This window comes from Coregonus lavaretus (assembly GCF_964263955.1).
Source record: "Coregonus lavaretus genome assembly, chromosome: 25".
NCBI lineage: Eukaryota > Metazoa > Chordata > Actinopteri > Salmoniformes > Salmonidae > Coregonus > Coregonus lavaretus.
The window spans coordinates 41,719,808-41,737,158 of NC_140012.1; the positions used below are offsets into that span (position 1 = coordinate 41,719,808).

The following is a 17,351-nucleotide window of genomic DNA, read 5'->3' on the forward strand; positions in this document are numbered from 1 at the left end:
GATTCTATCCATTTTATAATTTCTTCCAAGCTAAAACATTTCCCTTGTTTTATATTGTATTATATACTATTCTATTCTATTCTATCATTGTTTATTCTACCGTAATAAATAAGATGGACAGAGGTATAGCCTATTTTCCAAAGCAACTAGGCTATATTTCAGTCCCTTCTGCCAGCATCTTGTCAAACGTGATGCGTCACTACAATTTACACTCTGTGTCCTTGCTGCTTGGAATTCGCTCCTCTCAACAGAAGAGTCATATTTCCCTTTTTAGGGCATGAGAATGTTTACGTAATTTGGGGAGACCTCGCATCTCTAGCAAACTTGACTATGTGGAATAGGCGGAACATATCGGGAAAGAGTGACATCCGCTTGTGCCAATCGCGTTTGCGGTGACATACATGCTATGTATCTTATTGGTCGGGTGGCGGACATAGCATTTCGTCTGGTAGGTTGCTCACTCATCGCGAGCTGCGGTTGGGGAGTCACACGCTGATGGTTGCAAGGGGAGTAGTTAGTGTTCCCAGAGAGTGAAACTGTGCCGGGGAAGAAAAGTGTTGGATTAACCTTAGACTTCACAGGGGCACAAACAAGAGAGGGAACTTTTGAAACAGCCAAACGGGGCCAGACTTTTTTCTCTTGAATAGGAGAGCGGACTCAAGTTTTCATCATGCCGGTTTTTCACACAAAGACGATAGAAAGTATCCTAGAGCCGGTGGCTCAGCAGATATCCCATCTGGTGATTATGCACGAAGAAGGTGAGGTGGACGGGAAAGCTATCCCGGATCTCACGGCTCCGGTGGCTGCGGTGCAGGCAGCTGTCAGCAACCTGGTTCGGGTAAGTGAAAAGTCCCAACAGAATACACAGACCTCGGGGAGGTTGCTTGTCGCTCGCTGTCTGTATTGTGCCAGCCCGCCACGATTCCTTGCAATTTTATGTAAGAAGTTACCGCTGCGGTTACTTTTATTTATTTCCTCTGCTCTATCGGTTGGCAACATTCTGCTTTTAGAACGCGAGCGATGTAACTACAACGTATCAAGTTTTGTTGAAGTTCTTCCACTTGGGCCAAAGGGCAGTGACGCCCTTTTCCCCTTGAAAATATGCCCTGCCCCCCGGAGCCGAGGGTTGCCTGCCATATCTCGACCTATAGGCCTTCACTATTCTCATGCCAGAGTATCTCAAACAAATATACTTTGTATCTAACTAACAATTGAAACTTCAATTGTATATTCATCATCAATTCAAGTGTCCTCTAACAATTCATTATAACTTCAGCTGTTTTTTGTGGTAGCCTTATGTGAATGCTAACATACAATTGCATGGATCCACATGTTTCCTCCACAAGGATTGTGCAAGTAGCTTTTTAATGAGAATTCATGATAGACAGATCAGTTGATTAGGACTGTTAAGGACAACCCCATTGTATGACATTGTAATAAGCATGTAATCACCATATGATCTGCTAATGACAGACAGATCAGTTAGATTTTCTGAATATAGCCTATGCAGTTCAATACAATCTTTGTTGTATAGCCTACTGTCAGATATAGAAACAGCATACTCTTTATCATTTAGTATAAATTAAGTGTTCACTATGACAGTTTTTCTAACAGTTTTGACATTAATTTTTTAATTTTTAATTGTATTTCACCTTTATTTAACCAGGTAAGCCAGTTGAGAACAAGTTCTCATTTACAACTGCGACCTGGCCAAGATAAAGCAAAGCAGTGCGATTTAAAAACAACAACACAGCGTTACATATGGGGTAAAACAATATTAATGAACTATACCCCATCTGGAGACATCTGAACTGTGGCTTGGTTAGACTAGAGCGTAAATGGAATCAAAAGCAGTTAAAACCACATTGGGACTAGAAGTAAAACCACTTCATAAAGTAGATGACTGACAGAACTCCATGGCAACCAGCAAGCTAGGCCTACAGTCTAGGCTCTTATTTGTAAAATGGCAGATTAGTACAGAATCCGAAAGCAATTTCTTCCCTAATATCAATTTTCTTCGGTATTTGTGTTTTTGTCTTCTGCATTCTAAATGTGACATGACCATACTACACTGGAAATGTAGGATAGTATTTTCCTCATTCTTATTTACAATGGTCATAGCTGAGATGATTACTTCCTAAATGAGGAAGTGAAAAAATAGTCTCTATCATTGTCCTTGCAGAAGTTGTGGTTTACAAAAAAGGGAAATTCCTTTTTTTTTTTTTTTAAATGTCTTCCAAATACCGTAGCAGCTCGGGCCAGCGATAAGAAGGATGTTCCTGGCCATGCAGGGACACTGCAACTTCGATACAAGGTGTACTATTAGAGCGCTACACAACCAGAAAAAGCTAGGAGTCCCTGGCAGTTGTCTGGAGGATAGATTTGGACAATTGGACTGGCTTGTCCTATCTTATCCTCTCCAATTGGACTGGCTTCTCCTCTCCTCTCCTCTCCCATTGGACTGGCTTCTCCTATCCTCTCCTCTCCAATTGGACTGGCTTCTCCTATCCTCTCCTCTCCCATTGGACTGGCTTCTCCTCTCCTCTCCTCTCCCATTGGACTGGCTTCTCCTCTCCTCTCCTCTCCCATTGGACTGGCTTCTCCTATCCTCTCCTCTCCAATTGGACTGGCTTCTCCTCTCCTCTCCTCTCCCATTGGACTGGCTTCTCCTCTCCTCTCCTCTCCCATTGGACTGGCTTCTCCTATCCTCTCCTCTCCCATTGGACTGGCTTCTCCTCTCCTCTCCTCTCCAATTGGACTGGCTTCTCCTCTCCTCTCCTCTCCCATTGGACTGGCTTCTCCTCTCCTCTCCTCTCCCATTGGACTGGCTTCTCCTATCCTCTCCTCTCCCATTGGACTGGCTTCTCCTATCCTCTCCTCTCCAATTGGACTGGCTTCTCACTGTATACTCAGTGTAGCAGCATTGTTGTTTACTTGTAGGCCCTGGCTGGCTGCCTGGCCTGGCTGGCTGGCTGCCTGGCCTGGCTGGCTGGCTGCCTGGCCTGGCTGGCTGGCTGCCTGGCCTGGCTGGCTGGCTGCCTGGCCTGGCTGGCTGGCTGCCTGGCCTGGCTGGCTGGCTGCCTGGCCTGGCTGGCTGGCTGCCTGGCCTGGCTGCCTGGCCTGGCTGGCTGCCTGGCCTGGCTGGCTGGCTGGTAGTTAATCTGGTGTAGGCCTATGGGCTAAACAAGCCATAGTTACTTCTGTAACCATTCCTTTGTCTTACTGGGAATAATTGATTGTAAATCTTCCACAAAGTATAACAATAGGGAGAAAATATCAATACAACAAACAAAAGTATAGTCTAACTTATCTGCATCCGTTTTCTCCTGACTTTGTTGGTGCTTGTCAGAATCTCCATTAATAACTGCTGAAAACATGTCTGGTTCTGATTGCCCTTTACCCTGTTGTACATTGTTCGTCTGTCCTCAGTGAGGCGTGCTGAGAGGATGATTGTGTCTGTTTGCTCATAGAAAGTCAGTGAGATCTATGGCCTTCCTGATAAGTCATATTAAGAAGCTCTGTGAAGGGACCAGACATTTTACAGTTGAAAGTTATTAAGCAATCTTAAACATGAAGTGGCTCTTTCTTACAAAACAATATGTCCCCTTCTGTTACTCTCTACACTCTGAAATGCCACTGGAACGCATGTTCACACAGTTTAACCATGCATCAAACTGTATTAATCAAATTAAAGTGTATTGGTTGTGTACACAGTTTAGCAGATGTTTTAGCAGGTGCAGAGAAATGCTATTATTATTACTATTATTGAATTGGTTTCAGTATTTCAGACCAACATTTACGTTTTGCTAAGTCCATTTATGGTTGTAATGTAAGTAACCTAAGCGTGTTTCTGTGTAATGCTGTTGTAGCATCTAGAGCTGAGAACCAGGCGCATGATCATATTCACGTTAGCCTTCTCCTTGGGGGTGAAATCAGAGCAAATCTTTTCCCCAAGCTGTGCTATCTGAACAGTGATCATATTCACGTTAGCCTTCTCCTTGGGGGTGAAATCAGAGCAAATCTTTTCCCCAAGCTGTGCTATCTGAACAGTGATCGCATATGTCCAACTGTGGCACGACGATGAAGGCATAACTCGCGCTGTAATAATTTCCTGTTTCCTTAGAAACGGTATCAACACTGTTACTGTTATGATTTTATTTAAATGCACCGGCATCGAGTTGTGTGAGATGAGTGTGAGTGTGTTCGCGTTGCACTTCGTGGTTTCAAAAAAGGCCTCTTGTTGTATCTGAGTTGGAGGCGAATAAGATCGTAAAGCCTGTTCTGTCTACTGAATTAGTGTTCTTCTAGGATCATCCAATGAAGCAGATCTGGGTTCAAATACTATTTGATATCTTTCAAATTCTTTCAGCGTTTGCTCTAGCCTACCTGGAGTGCCAGATGGGCGGGGTTGATAGTTGTTTGGAATATTCTGTTGGGCCATTAAGTCAGGCAAGCACAATCAAGCACAGATAAAGTGATTTGAAATTATTTGAAATAGTAGTTGAACCCAGGTCTGCAACCAACCCAAGGGATGGGTCTCTGTCAGCCTCTTTCAGACAGGGTGCTGTAACTCATGTTGCCTAGGTCACTCAATGAAACCAATGACTCTACATCAGACATTCCCAGGGAGAGGCTGTGCCAAAGAAAGCCATTCACTTTGTCTCGGCTACCCACAAAACCACATGTTGCACAGACTTGTAGACCCCTGGCTAATGGCTAGGCTAGCCTACGTCTCAGAGTTTACAATTAAATCTACCATTCAGATCCCACCATGCAATCAATCAGATCTCTCCTGTGCCAGCAGCCTTACTAAACTGCAAAACTAGGCAATTATTGGATTAGGCTACATTCATTCCCCCTTGATTGTTGAATTGTGATTAAAATATCTGCTGTGGGTTGTTGTTGTTCAGTCCGTTTATCTGCTGGGACAGCCAGGGAACGTGCTTTCCTCGTGGATCTGTCTGACTGCTGCTGAGGCCTTCGTCTTTTAATGATCGGTCATCTTGTGAATGTTTTAAAAGGATGGAAATCCAATTTCTTCCAGATACATGGAGATGAAATGGTCCATCTTCGTAATGGGCCAAGATGTTTTCCTCCGCATTAACTCAGCCAGAGGACACACTTTATCAGCCATTAGTGTCTATGCTTTATTCAGCTGACGGACTCTAATCGGACCATATGTCATCTCTCTGGTGTCAGTTTGATGTCTCTGGTTGTATGTGTTCAAGATCTCTGGTGGCTGAAGGTGTGGATCCTAAACCCTGAAGTATAGATAAAACATCCACAATAACACTTGCTCAACTCTTACCAAGATCTTTGGGTGCATTCACAGTGGGTGGCTGCTAAACATATACATCTAAGTAATACTTATTTGCGAGTCTGACTTTACGGTGTTACCGGAGCTTTACGGGAGTGATCCACCACCACTGCCGCCGCCTTAATGGTTGTGTTGAAGAAATCATCCTTGATGGCCAGAATCCATCCCTAGCCTTGTCATTCAGGCAGGCGTACTGTACAGCAGGTATAGGTCTGAGATGACTAAAAGAGGGCTTATCAATATCATTGAGTCCCGTGCAGAGGGAAGGGTGCACTGCTGCTACCTGGCTCTTTTTGGAGTTCTGCGAAGACGCTAAGCTAGGCCGATATTATCTCTCAGATCAACTTTTCTCTTTTTATTTTCTCCTCACTACTTCAGGCCTACACGTGAGCAGCTAGCAGATCATGTGCTTCAGAACCAATACACAAGTCAAGTGATAATGAAAGACGTGAACACAAGGGGAAGCTCATAGTCAACTTGTTAGTTGGCGACATGACGACAGTTTAGCACATGGATGTGGTCAGAAACAAGTGCCTCCTCACTCCACTATTTTGCAATATGGCAAATTTCATCAGTATTAAGTCTAACTGGCCTCAATAAATTGTTTTATTTTCTTACCACATTAATTAATTCAAATCTACTTCTCTAATGTATGATTATGGGGAAATAAATATGTCCAAGTCAAGTGGTTTAAGGCCTTACAATATAAACTGCTTCCTGTTATCTGCTTCTCCAGTTTCCTGTCATTTGTCCGAGGAGAGAGAGGGGGAGAGAGAGGGGGAGGGAGGGAAAGGAGTGGGAGAAAGAGGAAGAGGATGGAGGGTGGGGTGAGCGAGGAAGTGCAGTTAGCCAAGACAGGACGGCTTGGATAATGGCTATGGATCTGAATCCACCGCCAGCAGCAGTAGTATAGTGCACCAGCAGCTGTTAGTTTGTACACTAGAAGGAAAGAGGGAGGGAGGGAGGGAGGGAGGGAAAGGGGAAGAGACTAACTTAACTAAATGAGCCCTCCTCCCTCGGTCCTCAGCGATGATAAATTGATGACCCTAGACCACAACAGCCAGGAGAAATGGTGTGTAGTCAGATGTCAGGAAACCACCAGAATATTTGTGTTCCATCGAGTCACCACAGCTGCTGTGGTTATGTGGTGTAGGCTGTGTCTCAAATGCCATCCTATTTTCTATATAGTGCACTACTTTTGATCAGGGCCAATAGGGAATAGTTGTAGTGTGGTTTATGGTGAGGCTCTAAGCTATGTGAAAAGATGACTCTCAAGACTCAGGTAGGTCCCTCTCCGTTTCCGAAACGTTTTGAATGAATGAATACGCCACCATACGAGACAGCGCGAGGGAGAGAGAGCAGGGGGAAAACACATGGTGTCCACATGTCTTGGTAATCTGTCTCGCTAATTCACCAAAGTATCCTAATATTCGCCTCTTCCTCTCTGGTTTTATTTAAATGTCACAAATTTCGATTGAAATTTAGTGCGGTAAAAAACAACAATGCTTTTCGGTTCGGGATTTTTCTTTAAAGTTCTCACCTCTAATCTATGTACACTCAGCTAGCTAGTTGACCTTCATCATCACTCCTCTGATGCCATTTGATAGCACCTGATCTAGTCCTGTTATACCACCTCTTAACACAACTACACAGTGAGGCAGTGCTGGAGGGGTTAGCTTTAACCATGTCTCCCTCGGGATCTCTGGAGAGGCCTGCAGATTTTGGTAAGATGTGACAAGGTTTCATCAGAAGTCATTGCACTGCGTATATAATATCTCTTAGCTTCGAGCATCACGCATGCTGCCTGTGACCAGGAACACATTTGGATGCTACATACTTTAGTTCCGTAACACGTTCAGAGCAGCGGGTGTTAGATGACGGCGAGGACACTTACATCTAATAGAATGTAACCATACAAAGAAGTAGCTTCACATCTGAAAGGAAGGCTGTGGCTTTCTTTTTTTCTGTTCCCCCCCAGTCCTCCAGCCTTTTGAGAGTGTCTGGGTTCATGTCAACAATGCCTTGTCTGTTCTGCTGGCCCAGGCCACTTTATCTAGCTCCTTCACAACGCAAGGGTTTCCTCCTCACTTGTCTGTGCTGTTCTGTTGGCAGCTGGAAATAGGAGTGTCAGCTTTTCCACCCCCAGACCCTGGCTGGCTGGAGGGCCAGCTTGACACCAGGCTGTGTGGTATGTGACAGCATACTGTCACAAGGACAGTCTGAGCCGGCGAATGGATAAATAAATGATGACATTAAGAATTACCTTAGTCCGAAGATAATTGTTTTTGCAGTGTGCAAACAGAATAATCTCTTTTGAAATGAAGAATTACCTATCCATTACCTAACCACCTCTGCTCTTCTTGTCCTTTTTAGTAAAGTTCTATTCAAGAATAGACCCGCTTCGGCCCTGAACGCCTGCATGTGTTGCCTAATCAGTCAGTTTCTGGTTGGGGTTGGAGAAAAGAATACAGCCACCACGCCCTTGAGCTGGAATGAGTGCAAATGCGTTCTATTTTTCTAGAGTTGTTGGGATCAGGGCTGTTGTTGTTGGTCTACAAAACACAGGAAGAGAGGTAGTTGGGATAAAGTGGGATACCATAGATCTTATTATTACCAAGAAGCCATTTTTGCTTAGTGCAACAACCCCGACTGTGACTGCAAGTGAACACCATTCTCAGAGAAAACAACAGACTTTTTGTTTTTTCAAATACCTATATTCAGCTACTGTGTATTTCCTAAGTCTTTTTTTGTATTTAGGCAACAATCCTCTTCCTATTCTTTCAGAAGTCTATACTGTGTACATGGGAGTCTTCTTGTCTGAACTTGCCCTCACCCTGAACAGGATATGACAGTAAGGAAATGTCTTAAGAAAAAAGGTACCCAATTGTCATACTTGAGTAAAAGTAAAGATACCTTTAATAGAAAATGACTCAAGTTAAAGTCACTCCACACATTTCTTGTTAACAAACTATAGTTTTGGCAAGTCGGTTAGGACATCTACTTTGTGCATGACACAAGTAATTTTTCCAACAATTGTTTACAGACAGATTATTTCACTTATAATTCACTGTATCACAATTGCAGTGGGTCAGAAGTTTACATACACTAAGTTGACTGTGCCTTTAAACAGCTTGGAAAATTCCAGAAAATGATGTCATGGCTTTAGAAGCTTCTGATAGGCTAATTGATATCATTTGAGTCAGTTGGAGGTGTACCTGTGGATGTATTTCAAGGCCTACCTTCAAGCTCAGTGCCTCTTTGCTTGACATCATGGGAAAATCAAAAGAAGTCAGCCAAGACCTCAGAAATGTATTTGTAGACCTCCACAAATCTGGTTCATCCTTGGGAGCAATTTCCAAACGCCTGAAGGTACCACATTCATCTATACAAACAATAGCACGCAAGTATAAACACCATGGGACCACTTAGCTGTCATACCGCTCAGGAAGGAGACGCGTTCTGTCTCCTCGAGATGAACATACTTTGGTGCGAAAAGTGCAAATCAATCCCAGAACAACAGCAAAGGACCTTGTGAAGATGCTGGAGGAAACAGGTACAAAAGTATCTATATCCACAGTAAAACGAGTCCTATATCGACATAACCTGAAAGGCCACTCAGCAAGGAAGAAGCCACTGCTCCAAAACCACCATAAAAAAGCCAGGCTACGGTTTGCAACTGCACATGGGGACAAAGATCGTACTTTTTTGAGAAATGTCCTGTGGTCTGATGAAACAAAAATAGAACTGTTTGGCCATAATGACCATCGTTATGTTTGGAGGAAAAAGGGGGTCGCTTGCAAGCCGAAGAACTCCACCCCAACCGTGAAGCACGGGGGTGGCAGCATCATTCTGTGGGGGTGCTTTGCTGCAGGAGGGACTGGTGAACTTCACAAAATAGATGGCATCATGAGGAAGGAAAATGATGTGGATATATTGAAGTAACATCTCAAGACATCAGTCAGGAAGTTAAAGCTTGGTCGCAAATGGGTCTTCTAAATGGACAATGACCACAAGCATACTTCCAAAGTTGTGGCAAAATGGCTTAAGGACAACAAAGTCAAGGTATTGGAGTGGCCATCACAAAGCCCTGACCTCAATCCTATAGAACATTTGTGGGCAGAACTGGAAAAAGTGTGTGCGAGCAAGGAGGCCTACAAACCTGACTCAGTTACACCAGCTCTGTCAGGAGGAATGGGCCAAAATTCACCCAACTTACTGTGGGAATCTTGTGGAAGGCTACCCGAAACGTTTGACCCAAGTTAAACAATTTAAAGGCAATGCTACCAAATAATAATTGAGTGTATGTAAACTTCTGACCCACTGGGAATGTGTTGAAATAAATCATATAATCTCTACTAGTATTCTGACATTTCACATTCTTAAAATGATCCTAACTGACCTAAGACAGGGAATTTTTACTAGGATTAAATATCAGGAATTGTGAAAAACTGAGTTTAAATGTAGTTGGCTAAAGGTGTATGTACTTCAACTGTAATTGCTAAAATATATACTTAAGTATCAAAAGTCAAAGTATAAATCATTTCACATTCCTTATATTAAGCAAACCAGACGGCACAATTTCCTATTAAAAAAAAGAATAGTTGACAGATAGCCAGGAGCACACTCACGTAATTTACAAACTAAACATGTGTTTTAGTGAGTCCGTCAGATCAGAGGCAGTAGGGATGGCCAAGGCTCATTTTATTGTATATTTGACCCTCTGTAACTTTCTCACTCATCATTATTCACGATTCATTCAGGATTATCCGTAATCATGGTAGCATCCACATTTAATGTAGACGTGTTTAGAAACATTCTATTCATATTTAAAAATCAAAGTGACTCCAAAATGACACAATACATTATTTACCATTCATTTCTATTAGGCACAAAATAATCTGAAACACAACCAAAACAAACAACAAATGCATACACACATTTGTGGAGTCACAAGCTTGATGTAATCATTGCATACTATGAATTTGGGACCAAATACTTCACTTTTTACTACTTTAATACACATATAAGACCACCCCTAACTTTTGGTCCCCTAAAATGGGGGGACTATGTACAAAAAGAGCTGTACTTTCTCAATGGTTCACCGGATATGGATGGAAATACCCTAAAATTAGAGATGACAGTCGGCATTTTAACCTCATAGACATTGTATCATTCCAAAACAACCAAAAATGTGTCGCTGTCCCAATACTTTTGGAGCTCACTGTATGCCAATTAGGAATGAGGGGAATGATGAATAACAGGGTCAGGTTGGGAATTTATCCATGACACCGTGGTTAACACCCCTAGTCTTATAAGTGCCATGGGATTTGTAATGGCCACAGAGAGTCGGGACATTTTAATGGCCCGTTTTAACGTCCCATCCGAAAGACAGCACCCTGCACAGGGCAATGTCACCTTCACTGCCCTGGGATTTGATCTTAAGACCAGAGGGAGGAGTGCCCCTCCAACACCACTTCCAGCAGCATCTGGTCTCCCATCCAGGGACCGACCAGGACCGATCCTGCTTAGCTTCAGAGGTAAGCCAGCGGTGGGAAGCAGGGTGGCCAGGCCAGTAGCCTATAGGTAACACTACACCAGAAGGCTACATGTACGAGACTCAAGTCTTCTGGTCCATAATAAAACACGGATGAATGTGTAACCTTGATCCAACCTGATCCCTTTTGGTGGTGGTGTTGCTGAGTGATTCCAGATCCTAGTGGACTCAAGCTCCAATGTGTGTCTGACATGGTCAGAAGTCCGCTGCAGGGAAAGAACCATGTGGACAAGGCCTAGGTGACCTCAATGTATTCAGAAGGTTTATCATTAGGGATGTAACGATTCACCGATACGCATCGGTCCTCGGTTCAAATGTTTTTAACATATGAGTGCATCGGTCCGCGGGACCCCAAACCCATCCAAATGTAGCATGCATCGGTCAGGAAATCGATTCAGACGTTATGAATCAGTCAGGAAATCAATTCAAACATTACGAATCGCCGGTTCACTATTTTTTTGTTGTTGCTCAAATTACAGTGCCTTGCAAAAGTATTCATCCCCCTTGGCGTTTGTCCTATTTTGTTGCATTACAACCTGTCATTTTAAATTGATTTTTATGTAATGGACATACACAAAATAGTCCAAATTGGTGAAGTGAAATGAAAACAATATCTTGTTTCCATGAAGACCAAGGTGCAACCAATCACCTTCAGAAGTCACATAATTAGTTAAATATAGTCCACCTGTGTACAATCTAAGTGTCACATGATCTGTCACATGATCTCAGTATATATACACCTGTTCTGAAAGGCCCCAGAGTCTGCAACACCACTAAGCAAGGGGCACCACCAAGCAAGCGGCACCATGAAGACCAAGGAGCTCTCCAAACAGGTCTGGGACACAGTTGTGGAGAAGTACAGATCAGGGTTGGGTTATAAAAAAATCCGTAACTTTGAACATCCCACGGAGCACCATTTAAATCCATTATTAAAAAATGGAAAGAATATGTCACCACAACAAACCTGCCAAGAGAGGGCCGCTCACCAAAACTCACGGACCAGGCAAGGAGGGCATTAATCAGAGAGGCAACAAAGAGACCAAAGATAACCCTGAAGGAGCTGAAAAGCTCCACAGCGGAGATCGGAGTATCTGTCCATAGGACCACTTTAAGCCGTACACTCCACAGAGCTGGGCTTTACGGAAGAGTGGCCAGAAACAAAGCCATTGCTTATAGAAAAAAATAAGCAAACACGTTTGGTGTTCGCCAAAAGGCATGTGGGAGACTCCCCAAACATATGGAAGAAGGTACTCTGGTTAGATGAGACTAAAATTTAGCTTTTTGGCCATCAAGGAAAACGCTATGTCTGGCGCAAACCCTACACCTCTCATTACCCCGAGAACACCATCCCCACAGTGAAGTATGGTGGTGGCAGCATCATGCTGTAGGGATGTTTTTAATCGGCAGGGACTGGGAAACTGGTCAGAATTGAAGGAATGATTGCGCTAAATACAGGGAAATTCTTGAGGGAAACCTGTTTCTGTCTTCCAGAGATTTGAGACTGGGACGGAGGTTCACCTTCCAGCAGGACAATGACCCTAAGTATACTGCTAAAGCAACACTCGAGTGGTTTAAGGGGAAACATTTTAAATGTCTTGGAATGGCCTAGTCAAAGCCCAGACCTCAATCCAACAGAATCTGTGGTATGACTTAAAGATTGCTGTACACCAGCGGAACCCATCCAACTTGAAGGAGCTGGAGCAGTTTTGCCTTGAAGAATGGGCAAAAATCCCAGTGGCTAGATGTGCCAAGCTTATAGAGACATACCCCAAGAGACTTGCAGCTGTAATTGCTGCAAAAGGTGCCTCTACAAAGTATTGACTTTGGGGGGGGGGGGGGTGAATAGTTATGCACGCTCAAGTTTTCTGTTTTTTTGTCTTATTTCTTGTTTGTTTCACAATAAAAAATATTTTGCATCTTCAAAATGGTAGGCATATTGTGTTAATCGAATGGAACAAACCCCCCCAAAATCCATTTTAATTCCAGGTTGTACGGCAACAAAATAGGGAAAATGCCAAGGGGGTGAATACTTTCGCAAGCTAATGTGTTCTACCTTCGAAAATACCTCTCATCTTTTTGTGACAACTGTGTCCTCTCCATCAGTGTCCAACTGCATGTAACTGTGTTGAGGCATTGATCTTCAAGTCATGTTGCATGCCAAACAACCCCAGGCACTGTCAGTAGTCTAGTCAAACTGCACGCTGTGCGCATGCAGCTTTGTGCGCTCACTAACGAGAGGTAGGCCTATTTTGCTTGAAACAATTTGGATATATAGTCATTTTTAAATATGCAGAGTAAGGTTGATAATTTCATAACGAGGACAGCAATCACTTTTGCTACGCGCACTGCATGGTGGGAATGGGAGAAGAGAGAAAATCACTCTGAGTTATCAACTTCCAAACCGTCTAAACTATTAGATTATGAGACGGGGTGAAATCCAAAGTTGTGCGGTACACTGAGTATACCAAACATTAGGAACACCTTCCTAATAATAAGTTGCACCCCTCCTTGTGCCCTCAGAACAGCCTCAATTCCCACAGTTGTGTCAAGTTAGCCGGATGTCCTTTGGGTGGTGGACTATTCTTGATACACACGGGAAAATGTTGAGTGTGAAAAACCCAGCAGCGTTGCAGTTCTTGATACAAACCGGTGCGTCTGGCACAATCTACCATACCCCGTTCAAAGGCACTTTAAATATTTTGTTTTGCCCATTTAGCCTCTGAATGGCACACATACACAATCCATGTCTCAATTGTCTCAAGGGTTAAAAAACCTTCTCTAGTAGGTGATGGTGATTTCAGATCAAAAGGGGGGGGGTTGTGGGAACAAAAAGCAAACATTGCCTAACTGATAGTGGGTGGTAGATGCCCAGTTTCCCCCCTAACTGATAGTGAGGTGGTAGATGCCCAGTTTCCCCCCTAACTGATAGTGGGGTGGTAGATGCCCAGTTTCCCCCCTAACTGATAGTGGGGTGGTAGATGCCCAGTTTCCCCCCTAACTGATAGTGGGTGGTAGATGCCCAGTTTCCCCCCTAACTGATAGTGGGTGGTAGATGCCCAGTTTCCCCCCTAACTGATAGTGGGTGGTAGATGCCCAGTTTCCCCCCTAACTGATAGTGGGGTGGTAGATGCCCAGTTTCCCCCCTAACTGATAGTGGGTGGTAGATGCCCAGTTTCCCCCCTAACTGATAGTGGGGTGGTAGATGCCCAGTTTCCCCCCTAACTGATAGTGGGGTGGTAGATGCCCAGTTTCCCCCCTAACTGATAGTGGGGTGGTAGATGCCCAGTTTCCCCCCCTAACTGATAGTGGGTGGTAGATGCCCAGTTTCCCCCCTAACTGATAGTGAGGTGGTAGATGCCCAGTTTCCCCCCTAACTGATAGTGGGTGGTAGATGCCCAGTTTCCCCCCTAACTGATAGTGGGTGGTAGATGCCCAGTTTCCCCCCTAACTGATAGTGGGTGGTAGATGCCCAGTTTCCCCCCTAACTGATAGTGGGGTGGTAGATGCCCAGTTTCCCCCCTAACTGATAGTGGGTGGTAGATGCCCAGTTTCCCCCCTAACTGATAGTGGGTGGTAGATGCCCAGTTTCCCCCCTAACTGATAGTGGGTGGTAGATGCCCAGTTTCCCCCCTAACTGATAGTGGGTGGTAGATGCCCAGTTTCCCCCCTAACATCCCCATAACTGATAGTTTCTCTAATCAAACCGAATCACACCGAATAGTTTCAAACGCATCGTTCCTGTGTTGTATCAGAGCCCATGCATCTAGATATGTATCGAATCGTCTTGAAAGGAAAAGATGCATATCCCTATTTATCATACTTAATTAATACTTTATTACTATGCTACTTGCTGTTAAATTACTGTAACTTTTCAAGTATTTGCGTCCCGCCCTCCCTCCCTCCCAGCGCTGTCCACTAAACAGGACTCTTTCTGGCCCTTTAGTTGAAATCCACTCAGTTTTTGTTTTGTTTTGTTTGTCTCCTGCTCGCCTTTTAGTTGAACGGCTGTCTAACTACCCTGGAACCCTGGACAGTTGTTTTTGGCTTTTGTTCAGAGCCTCTCAAGGCAGGAATGCCAGGTTGGCACACGCTAACTCCCACCTCACTCCGAGAGAGCTGGGCAGTTGCTCCACTTTTAGCCTGGCATCATCTCACTACCTCCCACTGGACCAATGAAAAGCGGGAGGACCCGTGCTTCTGTAGTACGTCAGCTTTCTGGATTGGCTGTGCCATTACAGTTTTAGAGTCATCCTTAAGCTTTCACCTCGACAGTACTCTCCACGTTCCCAATAACTAATAGGGTCTGGAAGTGTTTTTATTTTGTAACTTCATGCCCTGGCTGGGGCCCAATCTCTCAGCCTCACTCCACCTTTTAGCTCTACTTCAACCTTTTTGTGTTGAATTTACAAATGGTGGGGGGTGGACGCTCTCCTCCCACTTTCCCACTGGACCAATGAGAAGACCGTAATGGGGGTCGGGGGATATGCTTCTGGCTCTGACCCACTCAGACTCCATGACGTCAGCTTTCTGGAATGGAGAACTGTACCGCTCACTGTAATGGTGGGGCCGTTGGTCGTCCTTGAGCTTTCGACTGACCACTAATGGTACATTTCTAATGACTAATGTCTAGTCATAGCCCTCTATAGGTTGGCTGGCATTAGTGGTGAGGTGGGCCTATGGAAAAACTGAACTGTAATTATACATTTGGTAAAGTTTTGAGTATCTTTTTTGAGTATTTTCTACACTTAAAAAGTCCCCGAAAAATGCCTTCAAAATACAATTGTAAATCCTTTATTTTTATACACAGCAGAACAAGCTTATCAAGTTGGAGTCGTGTGCTTGAGTAGTTGTGGGCATGTTAACACTAGTTGAATATGATCGTGTGGGTGAAGAGCTGTGTAGAACAGGGTGTGTGTGTGTGTGTGTGCGTGTGTGCAGAGGTGTATAGAAGAGTGAAGAGCTGTGTAGAACAGGGTGTGTGTGTGTGTGTGTGCGTGTGTGCAGAGGTGTATAGAAGAGTGAAGAGCTGTGTAGAACAGGGTGTGTGTGTGTGCAGAGGTGTGTGTGCATAAGAGTGAAGAGGTGTAGAACAGGGGTTGGGTCAATGATCAGTCAGCCACCAAGCTCCAAATGAGTCAGACATTAACTAGCCTCGCTCGCACTCAGTCTCAGAGCTCACGGAGAGACTAACTGGCACAGAGAGACAGACGTAGAGGTGTTCCCTCCCTGGGTTTCACATGATGAACATTTACCAGTAGAAAAGTCTAGAAGCTGTCATCTCCAGCGATATATACACTACAGCTGTTGCTGTGTAATTTCTAATGATATGAAGGAAAAGTCTTGTACGAATGGTTTTGTTTCCTCATGGCGTCGTGTGTGGTTGTGTCTGATAGCTGAGGTCACACTGGGTGATTATGAGTCATGGTAGCTGTGTGTGAGAGATGTTCAGCTGTTTTACACTGTGAGTGTGTGTGTGTGTGTGTGTGTGTGTGTGTGTGTGTGTGTGTGTGTGTGTGTTTTGTGTGCTGCGTGTTGCCCTGGCTCTCCTGCAGTGACCTGCGTGTTGAGACAATGGTTTATAAGACTCCAGCCACTCTAGTCATGGACTGTTCTCTCTGCTACCGCACGGCAAGCGGTACCAGAGCACCAAGCCTAGGTCCAAAAGGCTTCTTAACAGCTTCTACCCCCAAGCCATAAGACTCCTGAACAGCTAATCAAATGGCTACCCGGACTATTTGCATTGTTCCCCTCCACCCCCTCTTTTATGCTGCTGCCACTCTGTTTATTATCTATGCATAGTCACTTTAATAACTCTGCCTACATGTACATATTACCCCAATTACATCGACTAACCGGTGCCCCCGCACATTGACTCTGTACCGGTACCCCCTGTATATAGCCTCCCTACTGTTATTTCACTGCTGCTCTTTCATTATTTGTTATTTTACTTATCTATTTTTTACTTAACACTTTTTTTCTTAACTGCATTGTTGGTTAAGGGCTTGTAAGTAAGCATTTCACTGTAAGGTGTATTCGGCGCATGTGACAAATACAATTTGATTTGATATCATCATTTTCTAACATTATGTAGCAATACATGTACATTATTAAAGAACAAAGGTTAAAAACATTTACATGACATGTTTCATGTGCAGGTTTCTCGGAACCAGATGGTCAATGGAGAATCTCCATTAGCTAATATAAAAGTAATATACTTAGTCTATGAGTAGGGTACATTTGTGTCCGGGAAACTGGCCCTACAGCATGTGTTCATGTCAGTTAATGTGCTCTCCCTGTTTTCCTGTTGTGTTCTAGGTGGGGAAAGACACTGTCCAGACTACAGAAGACCAGATAATGAAGAGAGACATGCCTCCAGCTTTCATCAAGTATGTAGATGAAGGATATAATTCTTCTCCTTAACTATCAGCCCATAAACTGTATTACCTTATTTACCTTATTTACCAGTCTATCTAACAGCCT

At 44.0% G+C, this 17,351-nt stretch overlaps 1 protein-coding gene across 1 annotated transcript in view; it reads left to right on the forward strand.

Moving 5' to 3' along the window:
• Positions 1 to 481: 481 nt before the first annotated feature.
• The window catches only part of LOC311101029 (vinculin-like), a 58,649-nt gene continuing 41,779 nt past the window's right edge, over positions 482 to 17,351 (forward strand). Inside the window, exons 1-2 of the mRNA XM_084142041.1 lie at positions 482 to 838; positions 17,187 to 17,257. Of these exons, the coding sequence (XP_083998167.1) occupies positions 671 to 838; positions 17,187 to 17,257 (239 nt within the window). The 5' untranslated portion in view covers positions 482 to 670. The remainder of the gene's footprint in view (positions 839 to 17,186; positions 17,258 to 17,351) is intronic.